This window comes from Apus apus, chromosome 13, assembly GCF_020740795.1.
Source record: "Apus apus isolate bApuApu2 chromosome 13, bApuApu2.pri.cur, whole genome shotgun sequence".
Lineage (NCBI taxonomy): Eukaryota > Metazoa > Chordata > Aves > Apodiformes > Apodidae > Apus > Apus apus.
Genome location: NC_067294.1, coordinates 7,759,800 through 7,783,401, shown reverse-complemented (window position 1 = coordinate 7,783,401; position 23,602 = coordinate 7,759,800). Strand labels below are relative to the sequence as shown.

At 45.1% G+C, this 23,602-nt stretch overlaps 2 protein-coding genes across 8 annotated transcripts in view; one reads left to right on the top strand and one right to left on the bottom strand.

Moving 5' to 3' along the window:
- FNDC9 (fibronectin type III domain containing 9) overlaps positions 1-18,316 on the top strand; it is a 33,535-nt gene extending 15,219 nt beyond the window's left edge. Inside the window, exon 2 of the mRNA XM_051631603.1 lies at positions 16,907-18,316. Within this exon, the coding sequence (XP_051487563.1) occupies positions 16,914-17,576 (663 nt within the window). The 5' untranslated portion in view covers positions 16,907-16,913 and the 3' untranslated portion in view covers positions 17,577-18,316. The remainder of the gene's footprint in view (positions 1-16,906) is intronic.
- The window catches only part of CYFIP2 (cytoplasmic FMR1 interacting protein 2), a 54,308-nt gene that overhangs the window by 5,969 nt on the left and 24,737 nt on the right, over positions 1-23,602 (bottom strand). For 6 of the 7 annotated variants that reach the window (XM_051631584.1, XM_051631583.1, XM_051631588.1 and 3 more), the window contains exons 16-28: positions 23,394-23,547; positions 22,694-22,850; positions 21,854-21,950; positions 21,209-21,285; positions 20,244-20,352; positions 19,765-19,884; positions 18,958-19,157; positions 18,376-18,463; positions 9,695-9,838; positions 8,102-8,192; positions 7,310-7,440; positions 4,139-4,211; positions 3,538-3,632 (exon numbers count right to left, since the gene is read on the bottom strand). In XM_051631584.1, coding sequence (XP_051487544.1) covers positions 3,538-3,632; positions 4,139-4,211; positions 7,310-7,440; positions 8,102-8,192; positions 9,695-9,838; positions 18,376-18,463; positions 18,958-19,157; positions 19,765-19,884; positions 20,244-20,352; positions 21,209-21,285; positions 21,854-21,950; positions 22,694-22,850; positions 23,394-23,547 — 1,536 coding nt within the window. The remainder of the gene's footprint in view (positions 1-3,537; positions 3,633-4,138; positions 4,212-7,309; positions 7,441-8,101; positions 8,193-9,694; positions 9,839-18,375; positions 18,464-18,957; positions 19,158-19,764; positions 19,885-20,243; positions 20,353-21,208; positions 21,286-21,853; positions 21,951-22,693; positions 22,851-23,393; positions 23,548-23,602) is intronic. The other variant, XM_051631589.1, reaches the window with a different exon arrangement.

The following is a 23,602-nucleotide window of genomic DNA, read 5'->3' as shown; positions in this document are numbered from 1 at the left end:
TTTGTGCACGTTAGGGAGATAAAACAGGAGAGAACAGGGCACGTTTTGCTCGCCAGAACATTGCCATCATCTCTTTAAAATGCAGACAGCCTATGGTTTTCTTGATTTCTTTTAGTTAGGGTTAAAAAGCTCTGAGCAACATGAGAAGCCACTGGAACCTTAATACTGGAAAACCTGTGGTTTATAAGGAAGTCAAACAGTATTTTTTCCCAGATGTGGAAGCCTTACATGTGTGGAGAATTTCTGTGACATCCCCACTCAGATGTATATGTTCAAATCTGGAAAGGTTCCATTGGATGCACTAAATTTGGCTTTTACACTAGAGGAAAATTAAAAGAGAAATGATTTCATTTCAGTCTCTTTCCTTCCCCAGAGAAAAAAAAAACAAAACAAGAGGATTTTAAATAGGCAAGCAGGGCCTCCCCCAGCATGGGAGCACTGACCCCACTGAGTGGGGCTGGGGTGCAAGAATGGAGTTCACTTGCTGCCCTGACACCCTCTTAGCTGCTCCATTTCTTGCCATTTCCAGCAGCATTATTGACTTCCCTTTGCAGCACTGCCAAAAATAACATAGGAACTGGGAGCCAAGTGCTGTTGGAGTCATGGCCATGGGAAGCTCCAGCTTGGCTGTGCTTGCCCTGGTAGATGAATGGCTGCCACGGTGCCCAGTCCCGCCAGCAAAGCCTTTTACTCCTCTCATCACTTTGGCAGAGGCATGTAGAGCAAGCATGACATTCACCAACCTCCTGCCTATCCCAGAGGACTTCCTGGAGCTTTAAGTAGTTTTTAAGCATTTGCTCCATTTCCAGCTGTCACTGCAATGCCCATAAATGCCATCCTGATCAGAATCCTGATGGGGGCTCAGAGGACCTGGTACAATGGGCAGGCAAGTCTTCTAGCCAGATATTAAGAACATGAAATATGCTCAGTTTACTTAGGTCATCCTTATTACACTCTAAAAAAAAAAAAAGATGAATGTGCCTGCACATCCCCTTTCTTGACTACTAGTTTATGCTGGCGGTAACCTAAAGCATTTTTAGTTTGGTGGCTACTGAAATGAGAAGAGTTACAATTCCTGCTTGTGCCACAATTCCAAGGATGTTCTGGGAATCTCAGATCAATTAATGTTCAACTAATAGCAAATATCAAGAGAAAGGTGTATTGCTGTGCAGAGGCCACATTTGCTCTAGGATCCCTAGATTTTTTACATGCAGAAATGATAGCACCAGTTTCCTGGCATGCACTTGCAGGTGTTTGCTTAGCAAATAAAGATTTATTTTATCCAGCTTGTTTTTATAGCTAAAGGCTGTACACTTTCTCTTTCCTCACCTGCTCCAAACCATTATCAGTGCAGATTAGTATCTGCACACACTAGTCTGTGGTGGCAAAATGGGGACACAGCAAAAATAAAGCCATGTCACATATACATCAGGTGTTAGCATTACTGTTGGCTAAGATACAGCGATAGAACCAGGTACTTTTAAGAAACTAGTCCAATCTGGAAAGGGATGTATCTGGCTTTCAAAAGATGTAATGCAACTCAGTTATGCACATTCACAGAACTGAGTTCTGAAATTCATCACCCTAAGACCAGTCTTTGATAGAGGACTACTACCATTGGGTAGATACCTAACATGGTGAAGGCAGCTGGAGAGCTTTTAGTCTTGTGACCAGATCTGCCTCACAGTCTGGGGTCACTGATTTCTAAGTTCAGGAGAGGAAGGGTGCTATCAAGATATATTGTCAAAGGATGCCTCTGTGCTGCCTCAACTCTTCCCTCTGTCTTCAAAAGGAAAGGCTCCCATTACTTCCAGTGAAAAAAAAAATCAGACTGACCAAGGAGTTTTGAAAATCCCTTTCTAAATACCCCTATGATCAGCATTAAAAGGGAGAGGATTCCTTTAATGAACCACTTTGACCCCTCTGGTTCTTTAGGAACCACTTATCAAGCAGCTGCTTCTGGATTCCCAATGCACACCAATTATTTACAACAATTGTGGACGGTTTTCCTGCCATTGCACATACCTCTTTCACAGCTCAGTAACTGCAAGCTTGCAAGAACTACCCAAAGCCTGCAAGGGCTGATAGATCCCCAGTAGCTACAGCAGTCTCTGGCTCAGCCCCTTCACAGCATGTAATTATATAAAATACCAAGGGCCACTTTTAGGGAAAGGCATCTAGCAGGCAACTTCTGCTCGGCTTCTGGACAATTGCTAAAAGGCACTTATGCATTCTGCAGGAAAAAAATCCTGTATGGCCTGTGTCCAAAACTGCATTTCCAAACTGCATGTCCAAAATTGCTTAAGGAGCAAGCTTAGAAGCTATGGAGGCACCTACAGACAGTGATTCTTGTGTTGATTTACCTCCGAGCTCAAAAAAGATCTAGTCCTCAACTGCACCTGTGTGATGAATATGGGAACAGTTTACAGAAAAATTAATTTTTAGCAGGACATGAAATACCTTCTGTTTTCATCACCATCATAACTATGGCAGGGATAAGCAACGCGTGGACTCTAATAGCAGATTTCAATGATGATTTGCATGGAAAGAAGGAGAGATAGAAAGACCAACACAAAGACACAAAAACACAGAGGTGAATTCTTTTTCTCGAGTGTCTCCTTTAAAAGGAAATCAATGGGAAGTGAGAGGAGTGTCTACAAAGTACGACAAAGCCAATTTATTTGTGTCATATGATTTCCAATGAAGCAAAGTTTAAAATGTCCTTGATCCATCAGAAAAACAAGAAAAAAAACCACTTTTTGCCTGCCATAGATCTGTCACTTCATACAACTGAGTATTTGTTCCATTCCCTCAGCAGTACATTACAGAAAAAGGGTGCTGATTCATCTAATACTTTGAATGATTTTTATCCCATCAACCCCACTAAGTAGGCAATGGGAATTTGGCTACTGGTATTAATGGAGCTCAAATTTTGCCCATTACACTGATCAACCTATGGAGATATTTTTACAGTACTCAATTTCTGCACAAGAGATCTTTTCCAAGCTGAGACCCACCTCAAGAAGACACTTAAATGGAGCCGTAATTTTAAGCATGTGCTGAAGCTCTAAGCATGTGCTAGGAGGGAAACCGTTCTCAGATGTATTCCTTAACTGGGATGAGCTGAAAAATGGACCACACCGCAGCCCTAAAATGGGATCCCCAAAAGTCACTGCAATTGATTGTCAGTGACAGCCCTGCAAAGTCTCCCCCTCATGCCAGCCCAGCAGTTCTCCTCCTTTTTAAAATGGAGAAGGGTTGGTCTTACTTAGAGCTGACTTCTAGCACACTTGCCTTACAACTCCCCACCAGCTCTCCAGACTGGAGGCAGCAACACACCATCTCTGGACCCACTCACAGATTTCCCTTCAAAGCATCTGCTGGGGCCAGGATTCTGATTTTTCTTGTCCAATTGATGTTTTGGGAGGGGGGTGGGGGGAAATAGTTAAAAATTAGGATCACTTTCCCGAGGCCAAACAGGCCATTTGGGGACTGCTGTGAGTTTTCAACAGCCATCCCTTTCAATGCAATCCTTACCTGCGGAGTGCCCAGCCTCTCTATTAAGGGAACCAGGTGGAGTGGGGCATACTTGGCTTCGAGACGCTTCATGCGCACCTCCAAGCGTTCTCCTTCTGTCAAGCGAGCAGCAAACAGTGAAATGAGAGGAGGAAGTGGAGACCCGCCATTTCCGCCGAGCTTGCTCAGAGCTGCCCCCCAGCAACCATCCAACAAGGCTTTGGATCAGGGAGCCAAAGTGACAGCAAATGAGGGAACCAGTGATGCAGAGAAGGGAGGGATGTGAAATTGCAGTCTCAGCAGCAGCTTAACCACGTGTCCGGAAGCATGTCCCTGTTACTGATCACTCCTGTTGAGATGGACATTTCATGCTGTCATTCTCCAAAAAGGCTGTGAAGTGGCTTTAAAAACCTTAAGGGAAACCCCAGACTGACTAAGGCTTCAGTCTGTAACTAGGCTGCAGAAAATGTACCCTTGGCAATTTGTTTCTATTTGACTTTTTCTATCCACTTATTTTGAGGGGGAAGCAGGGCCAGAACTAATCCTCAGCAGAAATAGGAGAGAAACAGCTTCTGGACAGAGACTTCTGAGTCTGTCCACTGCTTCCCTCTCAGCTTCTTACCTTTGATGTAGACCCTGGGCAAAATATTTTGGAAGGGAGCAGCATGCAGCAAATCACAAACTTCTTCCTGGGACTGAGGCAGGAAGAAAGAAAGATAAAGTAAGTTAAAAAATACCTATAGGGGTGGAGTGTATGGCTCAGGGGCCTGGGCAACACTATGACAATTCATGTTTATGGCACCTATTCAAATCTAACCCAGCTCAGTAGTAACTCAAATGGTTTGAACCTAAATGACCTACCACTGGAAGAAATGCCTTTTGACTCAAGCCAGGAAGTTTCCTTAACTCACGTAAGTCACTTCCTGCCTGTACAAGGCCAGAGTTTTATTTTCTGTCCCAATTACTAGCACTGCAAGTAAAGGGGGATAAAGAACACAGAGGTTTCAGTTTCATCTTACCCTGTTGACTTCCTGTTGTTTATTTTTATGGAGTGCCCAGGTGGAAATTATCCTTTGGCTTAGTTATTTTAGGATGTGAACATGTAAAATATACTGGTGCAGGGCTCTATTGCAAATGAGTACATGATACATTGGTCTGAAATTATCTGATTGTTCATATGGTGTTCTCAGCCAGGGCTATCAGACCAGAATCCTGTTGGTGTAGGCACCAGGGAGAATAATACAGAAGTCCAGAGAGGAATAACATCATGAGATGCCACCTGAGAGAATGCATGCCAATGCACTTGAGAAAAAATAATCCCAAACACAGATGCACAAGGAGGAGAAACCTAGAAATAGGCAGGTGGAGACTGAGGAGCGATGGCTGACAGTACATTGTATACAAGTCTGCAATGGGAAACAGCAGCAAGGAAACCAAAGCTGTTTAACACAGAGGCATTGCATCACAACAAGGCATTCGTTTGCTCCTACAAGGTCTTGTTCCAGGACATGCTTTCAGTTCTGAGCTTGTTGTAGAGATTTAGACACACTCGAAAGCAGGTCATGACAGCGCAGCAGAAGATACTTGGGCGCCAGATGGAATGGCTCGGCTGGGTCTGCTTAGGATGCACGGGTGGAGAGCCCACCTTCCAGCCAAGAGGCAGAGGACAGTGTAGCATGGAGCTGCAGGAGGCTGCACTGGCGCATGGATGCTGGGATGAGAGCAAGTTTGTGGGAGTGCAGTTTGTGACACAGTGCTGGTGGGACAGGAACAGTCTGGGGTCCCTCCGTGGGCAGAGAGATGCTAACGGAGTGTGCCTGTCACCTTGGCTATTTAATTTGTGAAACACTATTTGTTCACAGAAGAATGTTCTTCCACTGCTGTTTCTTTCTGATAGAGTATTTTCACCATTTGCAGCCTGCATTCACGTGGTATCTGTCCCCAAATTAGTCATGTTTATTAACAGATCCCCTCCCCAATGCCCATTACCTGATAGTAAGAATTCTGCTTGGAACTTTAGTCCCAAGCAACCCCTCATTCCTCAACTTTAAACAATAAGAACAGGGTAAACTGGAGCAGGCTGCACATCTTCACTAGAGCAGTCCCTGCCAGCAAATACCACCAGCCTTAGATCATTCTGACAGCTATGAAGGTAACTGCACTGTTAAAGCAATCGCTCCTGCTGCACAAGAGTTCCATTAAAGGGAAGATTTTGTTACATGATGACTCTACACATCTGACATCTGCCAGCGAGTGAGAACTAGTGCCCACTGCATGCAGAATGGCTTTATACTCTGAATCTATTTCTCTGTGAAAAAGCAGGGAATCAGAAAGGGGAGGGACTTTGGCTGGTATGGAAAATGGACAGAGGTGGGCTTCGATGGGCAGCTTTTCTAAAGGAAGCCCCAAATTCTCACTATCTTTATTTTCTGCTATTCTAAAATGCCAGTATATTGCTGATGTAAAGCCTCTGGGACTGGGGGAATTTTTGCTTTGAAGTGGAAGATCTCTAAAAGAAACCACCAAGTGTCCCTTAAGTGTCCTTTTAAAGGGAAAAGGGCAAATGCAGTACATCCAGCATAAAATCCAACACTGAGAACAGCAGAAAGCAGGGACAAAGCCACAAAAGGAACAGAAACTGCCAGGATATACTTGGCAACTCTGGTCATTCTATAAAATAAAGCCAAGCTGCTAGGTGATTTACATGTCTCTAGTTTTCTTACTCCTGTGCAACTACTGCTTAGTGAATGTGTTTCATACACTATTTAAGGAGCTAGAAGTTTCTATATCTGGGGTTTAAATGCAAAGGTAAGGGCAGTAATATCCATTTTAAGGACATTCAGAGATTTTCAGTTTTCCCTGTGCTCTACAGTTGGATAAAACTTGGAATATTTGAGCTTCCTTCTCTAAAAGAAGTTTTGCTCTGAACAAAACTTTCTGGCTTCTCTTGTAAACCCCTATCTTATGCTAGGGAGGCCTTTCTGAAATATTTCTGGAAAAACTGAAATAATCCTGCCAAAACCATTATGACATAAAAATCTGCATTCTTAATATAAAATGGTGTTGTCCAGCACCCCTCAGTTGGCTCTATGCCAAACTGTGAGCTAAATTAATTACCAAATAAATTGTGTGAAAAACTAGAAGCTAAGATGGTGTGTGGCACTCAGCCATGGCCTTTGTCCCATACCAAAAAGGGCATCACATAAGATGAGAGGCTGAGACTCGTGCATGTGCAAAACCCTTGTGCAGGGAGAAATACCAAGTTGTCACTCCAGCTAAGTTTTCAGTAAAGAGAAATCGTAGAAAATATATCATCAGCTTGCCTGATATTTTCTTCCTTTTGGATTGCTTTATCCTTATAACCATTAGAATCAATCAGGGTTCTGTCATTGCACTGGCACCCCAAAAGAGCAGAGAGCTCAAATCTACTTCTCACTGTACAAATATATATATAAGAAGTGTTGATCCCTGCCCAGAGAGCTTACAATCTAGAAATAAACTCCAGTTGGTTTCTTTCTGAGGATGAACATGGGGTAGCTTTGGGTCCAAGAATTAAATCTAAATCTTCCAGTATTCAGATTCTCCTTCAGCAATCCCAGATGTCAGTGACCAAGCACCAATCCACACCATCCCCACGGGCATGCCCACAGACCCCAGTAACAGAGACCCTGAGCACACGAGAAGCTGGAAAGTAACATTTCCCAAACTCTTCTGCTGAAGAACCCACTTCCACTTATATGCTTGAGCTGGTCATTTCAAGTACAATCTGTTGGTGCAGGGGGTTTTGCCTTACCAAAGCCTGCTCGATAAGGAGGCAGAAGAGAATGGCATTGCCCACTTCTCTGAGGCTCTGGAACACATCAGTCTTCAGCTCTGCATACTCAATGATGTCCTTCAGCTGATGGTGGAAAAACTCCAGGATTCCTTAAAAGACAAGGAATTACAGTCAGAAAAGCAAAAGCAGAAATCACCCTGTGGTAACTTGTGCCTGGTACTTCCTTAATCCCAAATTGCAAGCTATAACTGCTAAACAGATAGATGGAGGCTGGCACTGGGGAAAACTAGCATGCAGTCCTGCTTTCAGTAACCCTTGGGAAATAGGAACTAATTGATATAAAGTAATTGGATTTCCTCATTAGAGTAAAAAAGAGATTCAGGACTAGGGAATGTCTTGGTGCTGGGTCAGCCAGAGCTTCCCCATCCAGCTCAGTAGCAAACTGCAGTCATGCTGCAAAAAAAATCTTTGCATCAACTAACTACAGCTTTTGGAAAGTATCAGTGAACCCACAATAATAAAAGCTTACACAATCCTGAAAACAAAAAGAATAGCTACTGGAAGGCATTCCTTTATCAGCCATCTGTGTGTTCAAAGGGAACCTTCCAACAGGAGATTTCCTGGAAGAGTTTCCTATACATGTTCCAGTGTCAACAGCAAAGCAGCTGAGAGTGTGTCTCAGCAAGCCTGGCTGTTATGTTGCACTGCCATGTCAGTGCCAAACCTTGCTTAATTATAGTGTGTGCCTGAGTAAAAGCTGTACCAACACATGGGTGAGCTCTTGGTCAAGCATCTATCTGCAGCACCCACCTGGAGAGCCATACTCATGTCTTGGCAGGCGACATATCTTGGGCATTACTTCGATCAGTGTCTTCACATACTGCAGGATGGTGCCTTGTAGCTGTAGGGGACAAAGGGAGGTTGAACTGGAATGATGGGTTCTGCTGGTGTTGGTTTTGAAAGAGGCTGGTTGTGGATGGGTCCACATCTGACAGCACAGGATGAAACTTCAGCTGGAGTCCAGGGAGAGCTTGCTTCATTTGGATTGCACTCAAATATAAAAGTCAGCCCAAGTGTATGGATCTAGAGTGCTTTCACAGCTTCCTCCTAAATAATAAATCACAGCTGCATGGATTTTGGACTTTAAAATAAAGCTTGCTGTGTTTGCATCTGAAATCCAAACAAGGCTCCATCTTAGATCCAGCTGGACTTGTGCTTCTAACACAAAAAGCATTTAACCAGAGCTGCTAACTGAGCCATTTTCCAGCACAGGAAATGCTCCTTCCACCTGAGGAATGATCACTAGGTACTCAAGAGATTAAAAAAGAATTTCCATGCCTGTAGAACAAGTTTCTGCAGATCTGATGTTTTCAACCAATATAGACAAGAGTAAAGTGTATTTCTTAGTTTAAAGTGCTTACTTAATTTGCAGTTACACACCTGCATCCTGTAGATACTTTATATGGGATTATGCACTAAACACTATTTAGCCAAACACAAAATCTTTGTCTTTCTACTGGTTGTAGGGAAACTGGATATACACTTGAGATTTTCAGCTTTACATTGCTTTGGTATGCATGCTCAAAATGATGTCATTGCAGTCAAAAGAGAATTTAAATATTCATAATGAATGAAAAATGTCTTTCTGGCAGACCAAGGAGTTTAGGAGAAAAGCATGACCTGAAAAATTATGTATCTTTGCACATTCCCTCCTCTCTTCTTAATACTTGGCATTGTTAGTGCCCTTAGGGAGCACACGGGATCATTTCCCTGTGGACATAACTTTTCTCCTTTGAACAACAAGAGAGAACTACAGAGCAGACAGGGCTATTGGCAGCCTGGCTTCAGCACACCTGATGGAAATGGACAGTATAGATTGAATATATAGGACTCACCTATAGCAGGAATTTTCTTATAAAGACACAAAAAGTTGGTTTCATCACTTTTGCTGCCTGCTTTCTACCTTCCTGCAGCTCTCAGGGGTATCACAAGATGGTGAGACAGTGCTCTTGAGCTATAGCTAAGCACAAGCACATGTACTGAAGGTCTCCCAGGCTGCAGCACAGGCAATGCGCAGGGACCATGAGCGCCATGTCCCACCTGATCACTTCCCAGTGGCTTTTAGCAAAGCAGCATGCCAACCCCACCACCCCCAGACAGGAGTGGCTGATCACAGTTGACACTTCAAGACGATGGGAACATTCCATCATCCCACAGGAATCAGCAGGATTCCTCAGCAACAGTGAAAATCAGACCGTTAATACAAGTGTTTCAGTGTGGATCAAGGGACACGAAGGTGTCCCAATGTGCACACCCTGAACCCAAAGCCCCGGCTGACTGTCCAACATGTGCCTCTCAAGGCACTGAGGTTTTCTCCATTGCCAGGGTTAGGCTCAGCATTACCAGGCTCTTGACGATCTTCAGCAGCTCTTCCATGACCACTGCAATGCCTTGATAGCCAAGAAGCCTGCAGATTGTCTTGAAATGAGGTGGCCCCACAAAATTGCGGTAGGAGCTATAGATGTGACTGTAGGCAATGTTGAGAGGCTGAGAAATAAGAAGCACAATGATAGTTAGACAGGAGCATTTACCAGGCCTGCAAGTAATTTTCTTATCATAGTAGATGTTCCATCACTTAAAATATTCTTTAAGGAAGAGGAGAAATAAAAATACCCATGACAATTCCCAGTTCTCCTACTTCTTGTGGCAAAGAGGAGATTGCTTTTCTTGCTATGTGGTCAAGACATATTCTAATCTCAAACTGTCACATCACAAGGTTTATTATCCTGCTATGCTGCAACACCACTTCAATTTCCAAGGTAATTTACTCTCCTATACATTCCCAGTCAAGGATTTCAGTTCACTGGCTCTTTGCCTCTTCAAACCCAAATTCTTCGCTACTAAACCAAAAAGCTTTAGATCCAAATAACCACCTTCAGATATAAGTAACCAGACAGACTTATTTTTTTCTATGTACACTTGCTTTAAATGAGGCTTATTAAGAAAAGTGGCAACTGCAGCATCTGAGCCTAAGGGCAGTTGGAAGACATAGAAAAGGTTTTTTTTGCTCTGCATCTGCACTTAAAATCCACATGGCATGGTGAAAAGGGCAAGAATCTAACCCTGGTCTAGGGAGAATAGTACCCAGGGCTCTGGCCCTGCAGAATTTTTAGCAACAGAATATGAAGTGATTTCCAGGAATGTACTCTTTATCAATGTAATCTTGTAAATGCGGAAATTGCTGCCATATTTTATCACTGGAACATTTATAGGATCCATTTGGTGTGAAGGAAACAGGAACAGGGGGAATTAATTCACTAGTGTGATCTGCAAAAAAAATACTGATTTAGCTGAGACACCAGATGCTTGGCTGGGGCTCTGCAATAGAGCTGTTGGCATCATGATTCAGCCCAGCAGAGAAGGGCTGCAGCCGCTCCCCCCAACATCTATAGCTGCAGTCTCAGTAAACATCAGAAAAGCACATTCTTTACGATTCTGGCATGTAGTGCCCCTTCCAACAAAACAGAGATAAACCCCTGGCTCACACTTACTAACAGATCTTTCTTGAACAAGGGTAAGAGAACAAATTAAACTGTATCTCAAAGGTAACGTGCAAGGCTGACTTTGCTTCTTGTGTAAATGCTGGGAGCTTGATTCCCTGCAGATACTGCAGACCCCACTACAGGGATTTCTCTCCCTGCCAATAACTGAGACACGGGAGCAGAGTGACCAGTGCACTGAAAAGCTTAGGGTGAAAGGCAGCAAGTGCTGAAGTAGCAGAACAGGACAAAATGGTGTCTCTCCTCCAACACTGCAATACAGCCAGCTGAAGGCTTCTGCTGTCCTCCAGTTCTGACTCACTTCCTTGAGATTAACATTTTATTTGAGTTACTAATGAGTTACAAAGTGAAGTAATTTGCTAAGAATCAGAAAAGTATTCTCTTTCACTCTCAGATACAGAATTTCAGCAGACTGATGTACATGCTTTCATAGACTCAATGGTTGCTTCAATCAATTAAATGTTTCTGTTACCACCCTGCCGGTCTGGTCCAGCAGCTTTACTGCCTGCTTTAATTCTGAGGTGCTCTTTGAAAGAGCTAGCAGAAAGAAGACACAGTTAGAAAGTTCCCTACATTCTGTGAAATATAATTTCATCTCCAGGTCCTAGTAGGTGAAAAAAGTCCTTTTATTCTGTACAGAAAGTCTACCTTGGAGGCTCTGTAGTGTATTCATTCACAAGCATAAACTTTCTCTCCCATCAAAACTAAAGAACCCTGAGTAAGCACAGGCCATAGTTTAAATATTATCTAGACAGACAGAAGCCTACTTTCACAGCTCTTTGGATGCCAGCTCCTGTTAAGAGAATGGGATTTGAGCATCCTGCTGAGGCTTCTATCTGCATCCTTAGATAACCAAGTCTTTAAAAGTCTACTAGAGATGAAGCCATACACACAATGATGCATGTGAAAAACAGCAATAGTTTACGTTTTGAAAAGTGTGTCTGCTAAAACACCCAGCATGGAACATTTGCCAAATGGCTGACATGATTGTCCCAGAGGGAAGCCAGTAACCTGCCAGAGTCCCAGCTCAGCCACGGTCCTGCTGAGTTCTGCTGCTGTGGCTTTTGCAGCATCATGCAGCATTGTTCCAGCCCTGGCATCCCCAGAAAGTTCTGTGCTGCTGGGGTGATCCAGGTGGGCCCCGAGATGGCCCCTTGCCCCTTCCTTCCATGCCTCTCTGTAGCCTCCTTTATCTTGTTACTTCCCCATGGTTAGCACACTGGTGGCTTGTCTCAGCTAGGGGGGAACAAAATATTCCCATTTCAGTGGGCTCACAAATCCATGCTCATTTATGGAACCATCTTTGCTACTCCACAGCCAGGAGACAGGTCTGTCTGCACATGTGCCATGGTCCCCTGAGATGGGCTACCCCTGGTACCCAGTTGTGGAGAAACTAGTCAGGTTTTATTTGGCTGTTTGGGCAGTGAGGGGCCGGTGCTACCACACAGCTGCCCACCTTGCAGCACTCCCTCACCTCTCAGTGGGGAAAAAGGGACTGGAGAGCAACTTTCAGGAGGGCTTTTCCCTCAAGTGGAGGTCTCAGCAATTAAGACTGACTGGGAGAAGACATATTTTAGGACATGCATTGGCTGCAGATGAGCAGGATGATTCATCCCTGCCTGTCTGCAAGATGAGGCAGGTTCATGGAGCTCTCCACAGAGCCACACAGCGCATTAGCAGCAGGCTTGTGTCTAATAATAATACTCTGACAGCAATTAAAAATATAACTCCATTTAAGGGTGAGATAGACAGCTTGGGGTAAAGACTGGAGGATGTAAAAAATGACACCAGTGGGTATTTTAAGACAAAACAGCTGAAGGTACAAGCTGGCTGCTTGGCACAGCTCACTCCCTTGTGCTGGGCAGCCACTTCCACTCCCCTCAGAGAGCAGCAGCAAAGCTGCAGATTTTGATGGCTCTTGAGAGGTTTTGCTTTCCTGAAGAGCAGCAGCTGGCAAAGATACTGTGGAGGTTTGCCCCACCTTTGGCTTGGGACTAAAGAGGCAGGTTTTGGGGCTGGGAGTGCAGGCAGGCTGGGATTTGCAGTGTGGGGCAGAGTTCCTGGTGTCCCACCCTGTGCCCAGGTCACAGGGACAACCATCCATACTTGGCAGCATGTGGGGAAAACTCCCACATTGCTTTGGGAGCCCATGAGGTTATTAGGGATGTTCCAGAACAGACTCAGCAGCAAATGAAGAAAAAGAAGAACCAGATTCGTTTACACAGTGGGTTGTTGGCCATCACCCAGAACTGTCTGAGCTCACCTAAGGGAAGGCAGGGAGGGTTTTATCCAATAGAGCAGATCACAGAGAGATATAATAGGCAGATGATACTGGCTGTGCCAGAATCCCCATAGAAAAATGAAGAGCTAAAAAAAGGAATATACTTAGAGGCAAAAAAGGACTTGCACATAGTTCAAGTGTAGTCCAGGCTCCCAGCCAACCTAACTTCAGTGTGACAGCTGAGATGGTGTCTAAGAAAGTGAAAAACAGTTCTGACCAGAATTGCCAGAGAAGGGTCTCTAAAAAAGTCTGAGGAGGGTCACTAAGTCAAACAGCCTGAATGCAGCCTGGTTCCTTCCCAGCAACTTTCACTCTCCCTTTTAAGCTTTTACCATATTCAGCTCTATCAGCTGGTTGCTAAGACTTTCATGCAAAACCCCCCACGTGTTCCCTAGCTGGGATGGACAGGACATGTACAATGCAGCAGGCATGTTACATACTGTACTGAGGCTGTGTCTGTGTATATTCTGTGTATAGAGACTGTGTCAGTACATCTTCTGTGTCTCAACATAATGCCTCACTGTACCAACTACTGATTTCCAGGGACTGTATACACTATTATTTACAACAAGCTGATGGCTGCAGCAGGCCAGGTAGCACAGCTCATGCTGTTGGAGGGGATCAGCAGACCTCTCTGCCAACACCTCCTGCAGCAACCTTTGTGCCGTGGCTGCAGCCATGGGAGCAGAAAGTAAAGCAGCTCCATGCCATCCGTGGCAGCAGGCACTGTCCTGCAGGCTGTGTGTCCTGCATGCTCAGTAAAAAAGGGGGTGGCACATTCAACCAGGGGAGGGAAGCAGGGATTTCAAGTGAGTCTGGTGTCACCCTGGTGCTGGCAGTGCTAAGAAAAAGAGAAGCTCTCATGGAAATACATAAAGGAAGCCAAATCTAAAGGGTTTACAGAGCTAAGAAGTGGTTAAGGAGCAGTAAGTAGTGGGTTGATGGTTATTTTGCAGCTTCTTTGTCAGATACTTGGCAACCTGCTGTGTTTTATTAGTGACTGAATGGCAGAAAATGGCTCAGTTTCTGTCCTGCATCCTAAGGTAAGGAGAGAGGGGTCCCAGGCAGGGCCACAGCTGATCTGGGGAACCACCTGCAGATATGGAGACCTGCAGTGCTGAGCAGTCCTGGCACTGGCATGGTTTTGGCGTCATCTCTTCCTGGGACATGAGAATTTCAAGCTCATCACCAGCACAAACTGGTGTCAGTTTGACTTTAGGAGCAGGTAATACCCACACCACTGAAAGCTTTGCTGTGGTTTCATTTGAGATAACAGGACTGATCATTGCATGCGGAAAGACCAGCAGGAGCCTTTGCTGACCTAATCCAGCTATTCCAATTTTCCTCAGTTTTCTGTCTTCCTGTTAACACATCTTATTTGTGAACAACTGAAATTTAATTTTGAAGCAACTGCAAATGCTGCTAAACTTAGCAACCCAAATGCAGTGAGAAAGCAGTTCTCTCATCCACTTGCTACCACCTTTGTAATCCACCTTTCTGAAGCAGGGATTTGTACCTTCAGCTCTCTCCCTGCAGGCAAGGATGTACTTCACTCACAGCATGGGACCAGATAAGAGGTCTCTATCCCTCTGCTCTTTTAAGCAGGACTGAGCCATGTAAAAGGAAGGAAGCCACCTGGGAACACTTTCATTTCCATCCCTGCTTGTCACTATTTTCATCTCTGCTCCCAGTTTTCAGCTCGCTGGCAGCTGCAGCTCATTCACAGAGACAGAAGGAAATACAGAACTTGGAAGACAAAACCAAAACATCCAGAACTGCAAAACATAAATCAAAAGCAAAGGTCACGTATACTCCCTAGGATTGTAGTAGCCCCTCCTGGTGCAGTTTGCATCATCTCATCACTGTTAATATTTAGAAGATCTTCAAAATGTTGCAAGCACCTTTCTGGCAACATGAAATGAGTAACTCCAGACCCAGCTTTAACATTTCCTCTGGGAAAGTTCCTCTCTCAGATGCATTTTGGCTTCAAGAGAGCAGCGAGTCACTTGTTCAGAGCCTCTCTTTACCAGGTCCAGTGCCACATCTGTCCCCAGTGCCACTTCTGCTCCCCTGAACACTGCTGGCACTTGCTTTGCCTCTCCCTCCTGCCATCTCACCAGACTGGCAGTGTCCCTGCATCATCCGTAAGACTCAAAGAAGAGCCTGCCTTAATCCTATGGGAGTTCAGCAGGAGACCGAGGTCTTTGAAAAACTAGTTCCTACTCCTACCAAACAGCTTAGAAAAAATCAAAAACCTGATGGACATTGCTGCAGCATCAGGGATGAAAACCTACTGTTCACTGGCTTTGATTTAAATCAGTTGTTTAAATGTGCCAGAAATCACAGCATTAAAGATAAAGCCCCTGAGTGCTAAAACATCAGTGGATCCTGTGGGTCACGATCCCAGATTTCATACCATGTGCCAGCCTGTCTCTAACCCTCAGACCCTGCTGGGGGGCAGTGATGGGGGTCTTGCTGGGGGTCTGTGGACAATGGAAAAAGAGAAAACCTCAACCAACCCAAAGAAGCCAGCAAACAAAACTGTCTGGCTTGTTTTTTCCACCTCAAGAGACACATACTTCTCCCAGGCAAAAGCTTTTAGGGGTAACATTCCCAAATCACTTGAAGGTGAGTGGGCACATCCTGCCCATCCTTTCTGACTGGTTGCTATGGTGAGAGATGACGGAGCCCCAGATGGGTATAACACCAGGCAGTGCAGGGAAGGGATTTAGCAGAGGCAGGAGGGAGGTGACTGGTGGGAAGAGGGGAAGGTGCTGCAGGTTCCTGGCCACCCTGCTCATCAGCACCAACGAGGAGGTAAGTGGCTCTGGGGGGGCTCAGCAGGGAGTGCATGTGTTGTTCTGCTTCTCATGTTAGAATGGTTACACAGTTGTTAAGATGAGCTGATTCTTCAGTGAATAAAAGGAAAGTTAATTGCATAAAAAAAAGATAGGGAGAAGGTGAAAAGAAACTGGTTCTCTTGCATGCAGCTCTTGCTTGGAGCATTCGGCCAGTTGGGAGAGAGAAACCTGCAGAGAGGCTCAGAGCACTCTGGGGGTCTGCAGGAGTGATGTACTAAAGTGATTAGTGGCTGTTGCTACACAGTAATTAGTTAGTGATCAGTGTCTTTGTACTTATTATGCATATATTTATATTTCCCTAAAGGCCCTGATTTTATATCTCACCAGCCTTCAGCTTTCACATTTAAAATCCTGATGCTGTAAAACCAAAACGTTTATACTCTATGAAGCAACAACTTGGGTACAGAAAATGCAGCAACACCTTAGACCGGTGAATTAATAATTATGCAGCTTTTAAAATGGCATTAAGGTGTAAAATCAAAATTTCTACTGAAAGCTCCACAAGGGAAGTTGGAGCTAGTTTAATGACCACTTAATGTTAATTGCACTTGCAGCATCCTTTCTATTCCATGGGAAACAAAAAAAGTAAACAAGCTTCTTATGTAGACAACCAGTCAAAAATAACAGATTGTTTTAAAAATCTGCCTAGAGCATAAAGTGTGCCTTGTGTCCTAATTGTGGTTTTATGTTTTATTTTATGAAGCAGGGTGACACAGTAGTCTGGGCATCATCAGCATTCATCTTTTGCAATTTTAGCCATATAAGACCTAGCACATAATCTAGGCTAGGCAGGGATAGGCTTGGGTCCAATCTAAGAGCCAGTAAAGCTGGTGGAAAGACTTCACTGATGTCGGTGGCCTTTGAGCTTGTACACAAATCAGGAAACTCAGCCTCTCCCTGCATCTGGTTTCAGGGGCACGATGAACATCGAAGTGCACAACATCACTTACACCAGTGCCACTGTCTCCTGGGCCATGAACAACCCCTGTCCAGAGAACTACTACCACGTCATGTACCGTCCCAACTGGAACAGCATCTTTGCTGGCTATTTACGCCAAAACTTCCACCGTGAGGAACGAGTTCCTCACCCCCTCAGCTCCCTCATCCTCCACCAACTCATGCCATCCACCATCTACATCCTCTGCATCACATGCAAGAATGCTTACCCCTCCAGCAACCACTGTATCACCTTCCACACTCTGGACAAAAACCCTCTGTTTTTTGGTGGCTCTAAGCATGAACCGACCACCTCCATGTGGATGGTGAGCAGCCTGCTGCTCCTCTGCTTCATTGCTCTCCTGGCTTATGGCTGCCTGCAGTTCTGGTCTGCACGGTGCCAACGGGCTGCAAGGCTGAAGCATCTTGACACCATCCCTGAAGAAGTGGGTGAAGGGAGCAGCTCGTTGGAGGGGCTGCTGAGTGATGGACTGAGAGAGGAGCTTCTGGAAGTCCCCACGACCACTGTGCTAATGAGGAGCTCCAGCTTCATGAAGGAGAGTGCATATAGCTCCCCCCATTCCTTTTTTTCCTATAAAAATGGTGATGATAAAAGGGCCATCTTGCCACAGCACGGCTTTCAGTGACAGCAAAATAAAGGGAGACCCTGCCTAGAGGTTTGGTTCATGCTGCTCTTTCCCAGTGCTTGCCAACAGGATTGCTGGTGTGTCCTCAGGGGCTATCTGTCCCAGGGTAGAACATTAGGTGGTGTCATTGGTCACAGTGAGGAAGATTTTCACCAAGGGACAAAAACATTTTTATTTGCTGAGGGTTTTTTAAGAAGAAACCAAGTCAGCTCTCTGGGAATGGCCAAGCTCAGCTGACTGTAGTGTCATTAGCTAATCTGCATCAGTGCTGTAGGCTCACTTCAGAGTCATCAATCAACACAACACACTCTACTCAAGAGGTTTCACACTTGAGTGACCCCCTGCTAGTATCACACCCCAAGCCCTCATAGTGCCTGTACAAAGTCATGGCAGCCTGCCAAGAGAGCTTTTGTTCAGTATTAAGGAGTCTGTATTTGCACACACAAGAATTTTAGCAATTTCTATTTTGAACTGCAAATGGGACTCCTGAAGCAGAACCTTCCTTGGGGAGGAGCTCCAACTTGCTCCACTCTTTGCCAGTTTAGATGGATGTGACTTGGTCTCAGCGCCAACACCCAGAGCTGTGTCAGCATCCCCTAGCACGGGCACAGTGTGGAGAAGAACAGGGGAAAGCAATAGCAAAAGCAATCTCAATCTGCTTCTTGCATGGCTTTTTAGTTTCACAGCCCTGCACATCGGCACCTGCCACTCTGTTAGTGAACTAGTTCTTGTAGTGCTTTCTTCCTAAATAAATACTTCCAACATCCACCCTTCTGGCTGCTGTGGCTCATTTACTCACCTTGGATCCGTAGAGGTAATATGGCTGGACGTTGGCTGGCTTGTCCCGCTGGGGTTCCTGTGTGAACGGGATGGCTGTCCTCACAAACCTGTGGTGGGCATGGGAGATGGGGATGAAAGCTCAGAGCCTGGTTAACTGTGTTGGGTGCAGATACAGCACAGTCTGAGATGAACTGCAGTTGCAAACTAATTCGCAATTAATCACCTGAGCTACATGAACTAGAAGGCAAAATCCTGACCTGATCTATTGGTGGTGTAAAACATCAGTTTAACCTACCAAAGATGAGGTTTCTTGTCAGTTGAGGCAAGCAAAAAACCTATATATGAGGAGCTACCACAGCTCTGCTGCTCAGCAAACCAACCCCTCTACACCAAACTAGCTCAGTTGCTTGCAATCACTGTCTAGCTGTTGCTTGAATTTGTTACTAACATTTTCAAAGCCAAGGGGACATGGTGGGTTTTACCTTTGCTTTTGCATCCCATAGGGAATACAAACCTCACCACAATTCTATGTGGCAGGTTTGACATTATGGAAAGAAAAGCAAGGTCTCCAGGTGCCCCCTGCTTTGCTTTTTCTCCTCACCTGTTGGTGGATCCATTGTAGCAGTAGTTGGGTAGAAAGTCAAAGTTGAGCTCCCAGAAGACATGGAGGGTGATGCGCCCATAGGGCGCGGAGACGTTGTGGTTGGCCTCCCGGAACATGGCATCGAAGCTGTCCAAAGTCATGTGCTTGCACAGCAACCGGTGCGTCAGGCGGTTTATCTCCAAGAGCCACTCCAGCTCCTGCAGCACATAAAAGCAGCAGCAAATGCAGGATATTACTAAGATGACAATAGAAACAGCTTATTTAATTGACAGGGGAATGACTTCATATTCACACCCACGCAGAACTTTCCAGGTGAGGAAGTAGCAGATGCTAAAGATATCAATTTCACTCAGTGGCTAAGGCCAATTGCACTTCTACTGGAGGGAGTTCTGGTCCAGTATCTCCTAAACCTGCCTGAAGCAAAATTGGTTTGTTTCCCACTGAGCGCAAGCTGGCTTTCACATCAGAATCCTTCAAAGGTGGAAACTGGTGATTTTACACTACTTGACTCTGATGCTCCTGTAACATATCAAAGGCAGCAAATTCTGTGCACACCAAATGATGCCTCAGCCACCTCCATCCAACAGGGAGAATTAAAGCCAAGACTTCCTCCTCCCAGAACACAGGACTCTCTTATGTGAGCTCTGCAAAACCTAACTGCTGGCTGTGGCCTTATGGTTTATGCAGACAGTTAACTGTCCAATAACAATGCAATTAAAGCTGCATAAATAGAAATAGTAAGAGACTCAGCATAGCATTAAATTATTCTTTCTATTCACACTTGCAGTCAGTAACAGTTCTTACCACTATGGATGTCAGGTCCTCGCTCTCGAAGCGGCTGATGGCCTGGTCTAATGACTTGTACATGGCTGCTGAGATCCGCTGGGTGATGAGCCTGTTCAGGTCAATCGATCTACCCAGCAACTGGGAAAGGGAGACAAGATTTTCGCAAGTTCTATTCAGATGGTGGAAACGTACTTAATTTTCTTTGTTTGTTTGTTTAAACAGCCACAAATGAAACCCAAACACCTAAGTCTGCTTAAACGTGAAAGTGGTGATGCAAATACCTTGGCTGAGTTTACCATTAAGGAAGGAAGGAAATGTGGAGTGTACCTTATTTTCCCCTTGGGCCCCCATGCCCTGCGTCTGGTGTGTCAAACAGGTTCAATCTTTCTTATTCCAGCACTGACCTTGATTGAGCCCAGCACTAGTTTTGCCAGCCACCAGCAAAAGCACAACAGACCAAGAGCTAGGAGTACTGCAGTGCCCTGGTTGCACTGTACCTGGACGTGCCTCTGCTTGAGCAGCGTTTCGTAGCGGTTGGATGGTGGGTACGGAATTATCACCCCATAATTCTTACATTCAGCCCGGAACCGTTTGTCCAGTAAGACACTGAAAAAGGGAAGCAGTGTCAGGAAAAAAGAAAGAAATACACAGTCAGCTTCGCTCTGGATCTTTTCCAGAGTTGTTTTCATCCTTCTTTTCATCTTGCTCTGAATGCCAAGAAATTTCCACACACTAATAACTTGGCTTTCACTTCTAAATCACACAGCAGTGGTTGTTTTCTGGGGACTGCCATGCTGTTGTTCAATATTTTGCCTTTTATGGCTAAAACATTCAAAAAGATAAAAAGACTGTGCTGAATGATACCACTAGTGCAAGGTACTGGGGTGTTCCCACAGGTCTGCTCCCTCCTTGCAGATCTGCTGTGGGAACATTGGGTTGGTGATGATGATTGCTCTCCTGATCTAAGGTAAAATTTCATCTAGAGACAAAACTCTTGGCAGAATTACACCAAACACTGTCAGCTGGTCTGATGTGTGACCTAAGGTACTGTGTCCTTCTGGCCTTCACAAGTGCTGCTGCTTTACTAGGGTGAGGACAAGTGCATGTTCTTGTTTCTAAGAGATGGCAGGTTTCCACTCCTCATCTGCCTGGTACACAAACAGAAGTCAAGCAAGGACATGTCTGCAGTAGGCTCAGTTTGATTTTCTGCTGCTTTCACAAATTGTACTCACCCAGTTACTTAGGATGCCTACTATTATTTTTTTCACTTTTAACCATGTCTCCTTGCCACCATTAATTCATTTTCCCCATCTACACTGGTCTGACATGGATAGGCAGATGTATGGGACAGGGACAATCTATTCTGCCACATCTACTTGCAGTAGCTCCTCCCTGAGGGGAAACTTTCAGTTAACAGCAATTTGGATACCATTGCTCATCAGCAGCAGTCAGGTTCTCCTACCTGCCAGCCATTGCTTTATAATAGGCAAAGATCTGATCTGCCAGCTTGTACACAAACTGATCGAAGCACAAATTTACCTGGGGGAGATAAAACAAGACATCGTGAGGGTGTCACCAACCCAGAGCAGCTCCTTCCTATGCATGCAAGATCAATACAAGTCAATACAGAGCTCTTATTTAATACATACAGGGATGTCACACTTTCTAAATCCTGCACTGCAGTTCTCATATGCTAAAGGCAAGCAGAAAATGGTGGTTACATTTCTCTTTTATGGTTTCTGCATGTTCTTACAGATCGTGGTCCCCTATGCCAAATAATCATTCCCAGTCAGGGATCTCTAGTTTCTCATTTTCCTCTTACGTCTCACAACCCTCTGCCCACCAGACAGACTGTCCCATGTTTCCTGTGTTTGACAGCCTTTGGCTGCCACTGGTCCCCATGGGTACAGCTGAGCTGAAGCCCTTCATCTGCAGAGCCTGTGAACTCTCTGGAAATTTTCATATTTTGAAAACTTTTCATTCTGATGGGGTATTTTTTTCAAGAGATGCCTATAATCAATTCACTGAACTGCTGGGCAGGACTGTTAAACAGGTCAATGTGACCCCAGTGAGCTCTTCCCATGCAAGAAAGACAAAGAGAACTTACTTCAGCTTCAATTTCATCATACAGGAATTGCTTTTTGAACTTGGTCAAGGCATAGTATGCACTGTCGTTATAGAGGTCCAAGGGGTACAGCACGTATCTGAGGGCAAGATGACAGATCATGTCTTAAATTAACTTAGGAGCATCTCAGCATAAAAGATAAGCAGTGAATGTGCCCTGCTCAGTGCTGCTGTCTGACTTCACTCCTATCACCTCTGCTCCCTCCAGCCACTCAAATACTCCTTCTCACTCCTTGTGTCCTGCTGGAAGCAGCTAGAACAGATCTGGATTTGAGCTAACTGTGACTTGTTCAATCAACACTTGCTCCTTCTCTGCCTTTAAAAAAAGCTTTCCTCCTGCCCTCACTCCACTGAATGTTCTGACAATAGCAGTAAAATGGAAAATAGTTTTCCTAATGAGGAATATTTATGGGCCTAATTACACTTGCATAACAGCGACTTCTCTCATCATTCATCATGCATATTAAAAAATAAAAAGTTTAGTTGCCTTAGCAAGGGCTCACATCCCTGGGGTTGCACTGCACGTCCTGTCTGACTGCTGCATGCAGGTGATGGTACCACCAATTTGTGCCCACATGGGAACAGAGCAGTTGCCAGCTGCTGGTTTATGCTGCATAAGAAGTGCCAGTGCCAGGACGCTGCCTGTTTGTGTCTGCTGTCAAGGTATCCATACAGTACACATTCATGTGACAGCAAGTCAAGAAACATCTCTTCCCCCACACACACCAAAAAGACTGTTCAATACCAGCCTGTCCTTCTCCAAAACACAATCTCAAGCCCCAGTGCATGCACAGTGCTGCCACACAACCCACTGAACTCTTACTCCATCATGGAGGGTTCTTTGGTTTCCAGAATATGGTCCGTGAGGATCCAGGGCATGGACATTTCGATGGGGAACTGGATGCGGCGGCCCATGGTCAGCTCTAGGAAGAATTCCCGGAACCAGAGCTGGGACAGGTCACAGCACTGCTGCAGTGCTTCTGAAACACAGAGAAGATCCCCCAGCAAGAGGGCACCCATGTTACCCTGATGGGGACAGCAGTGAGGGATGTGCACAGGAGGAAGCTGTAGCCTCACACTGGACTGGTTTTGGGAATGGAACATTTTACTAGAATGTCTCTGTCTTGAAACCCAGATCATGTCCATGCTGTCTGAGCACCTTCTAATGGAAGAAGAAAGAAGGGATCATTCCTCTTCCTCTAGAGCTCCAGGGTGAACATTTCAATGGCTCAGAGTTATCCTTGAAGATTTCTTCTGCGCTCAGTGGCTCAAAGGTTTTTCTGGCACAGAAAGATAATACCAGTCCTAGAGAATAAACTATGTGGCTATTTGCCACTGTTGACTCACTCCTGTTCACATAATGATTTCTACCTAGAAACATGTCTGAATCAGGCAGAAGTAGAACATTTGGAAAAAATAAAGGAAAATCTTCTGCATAGGTCAATGAGGAGCAAAGCTGATCTATCTTTTTCTTTCTGAGCATGCAAGAGTTGGATTCAAGCCTCCCCCTGCCATAATCTCACCACTGATGTTGAGAAGGTGGGTGAAGAAGAAGGACTGCTTGTGGAACTCCTCAATGGCCAAGACTATTGGCCCATCCAAGCTGCTCCTCAGAGTCTTCTTTGAGCCACTCTTGTCTGCTATGAGGGACTCCAGCATGGTCCGCACCATGTAAAGCTTTGGAAGGAAGTTAACATGCAGTTACCACTCTTCAGTGAGACAGTGCTGCTCT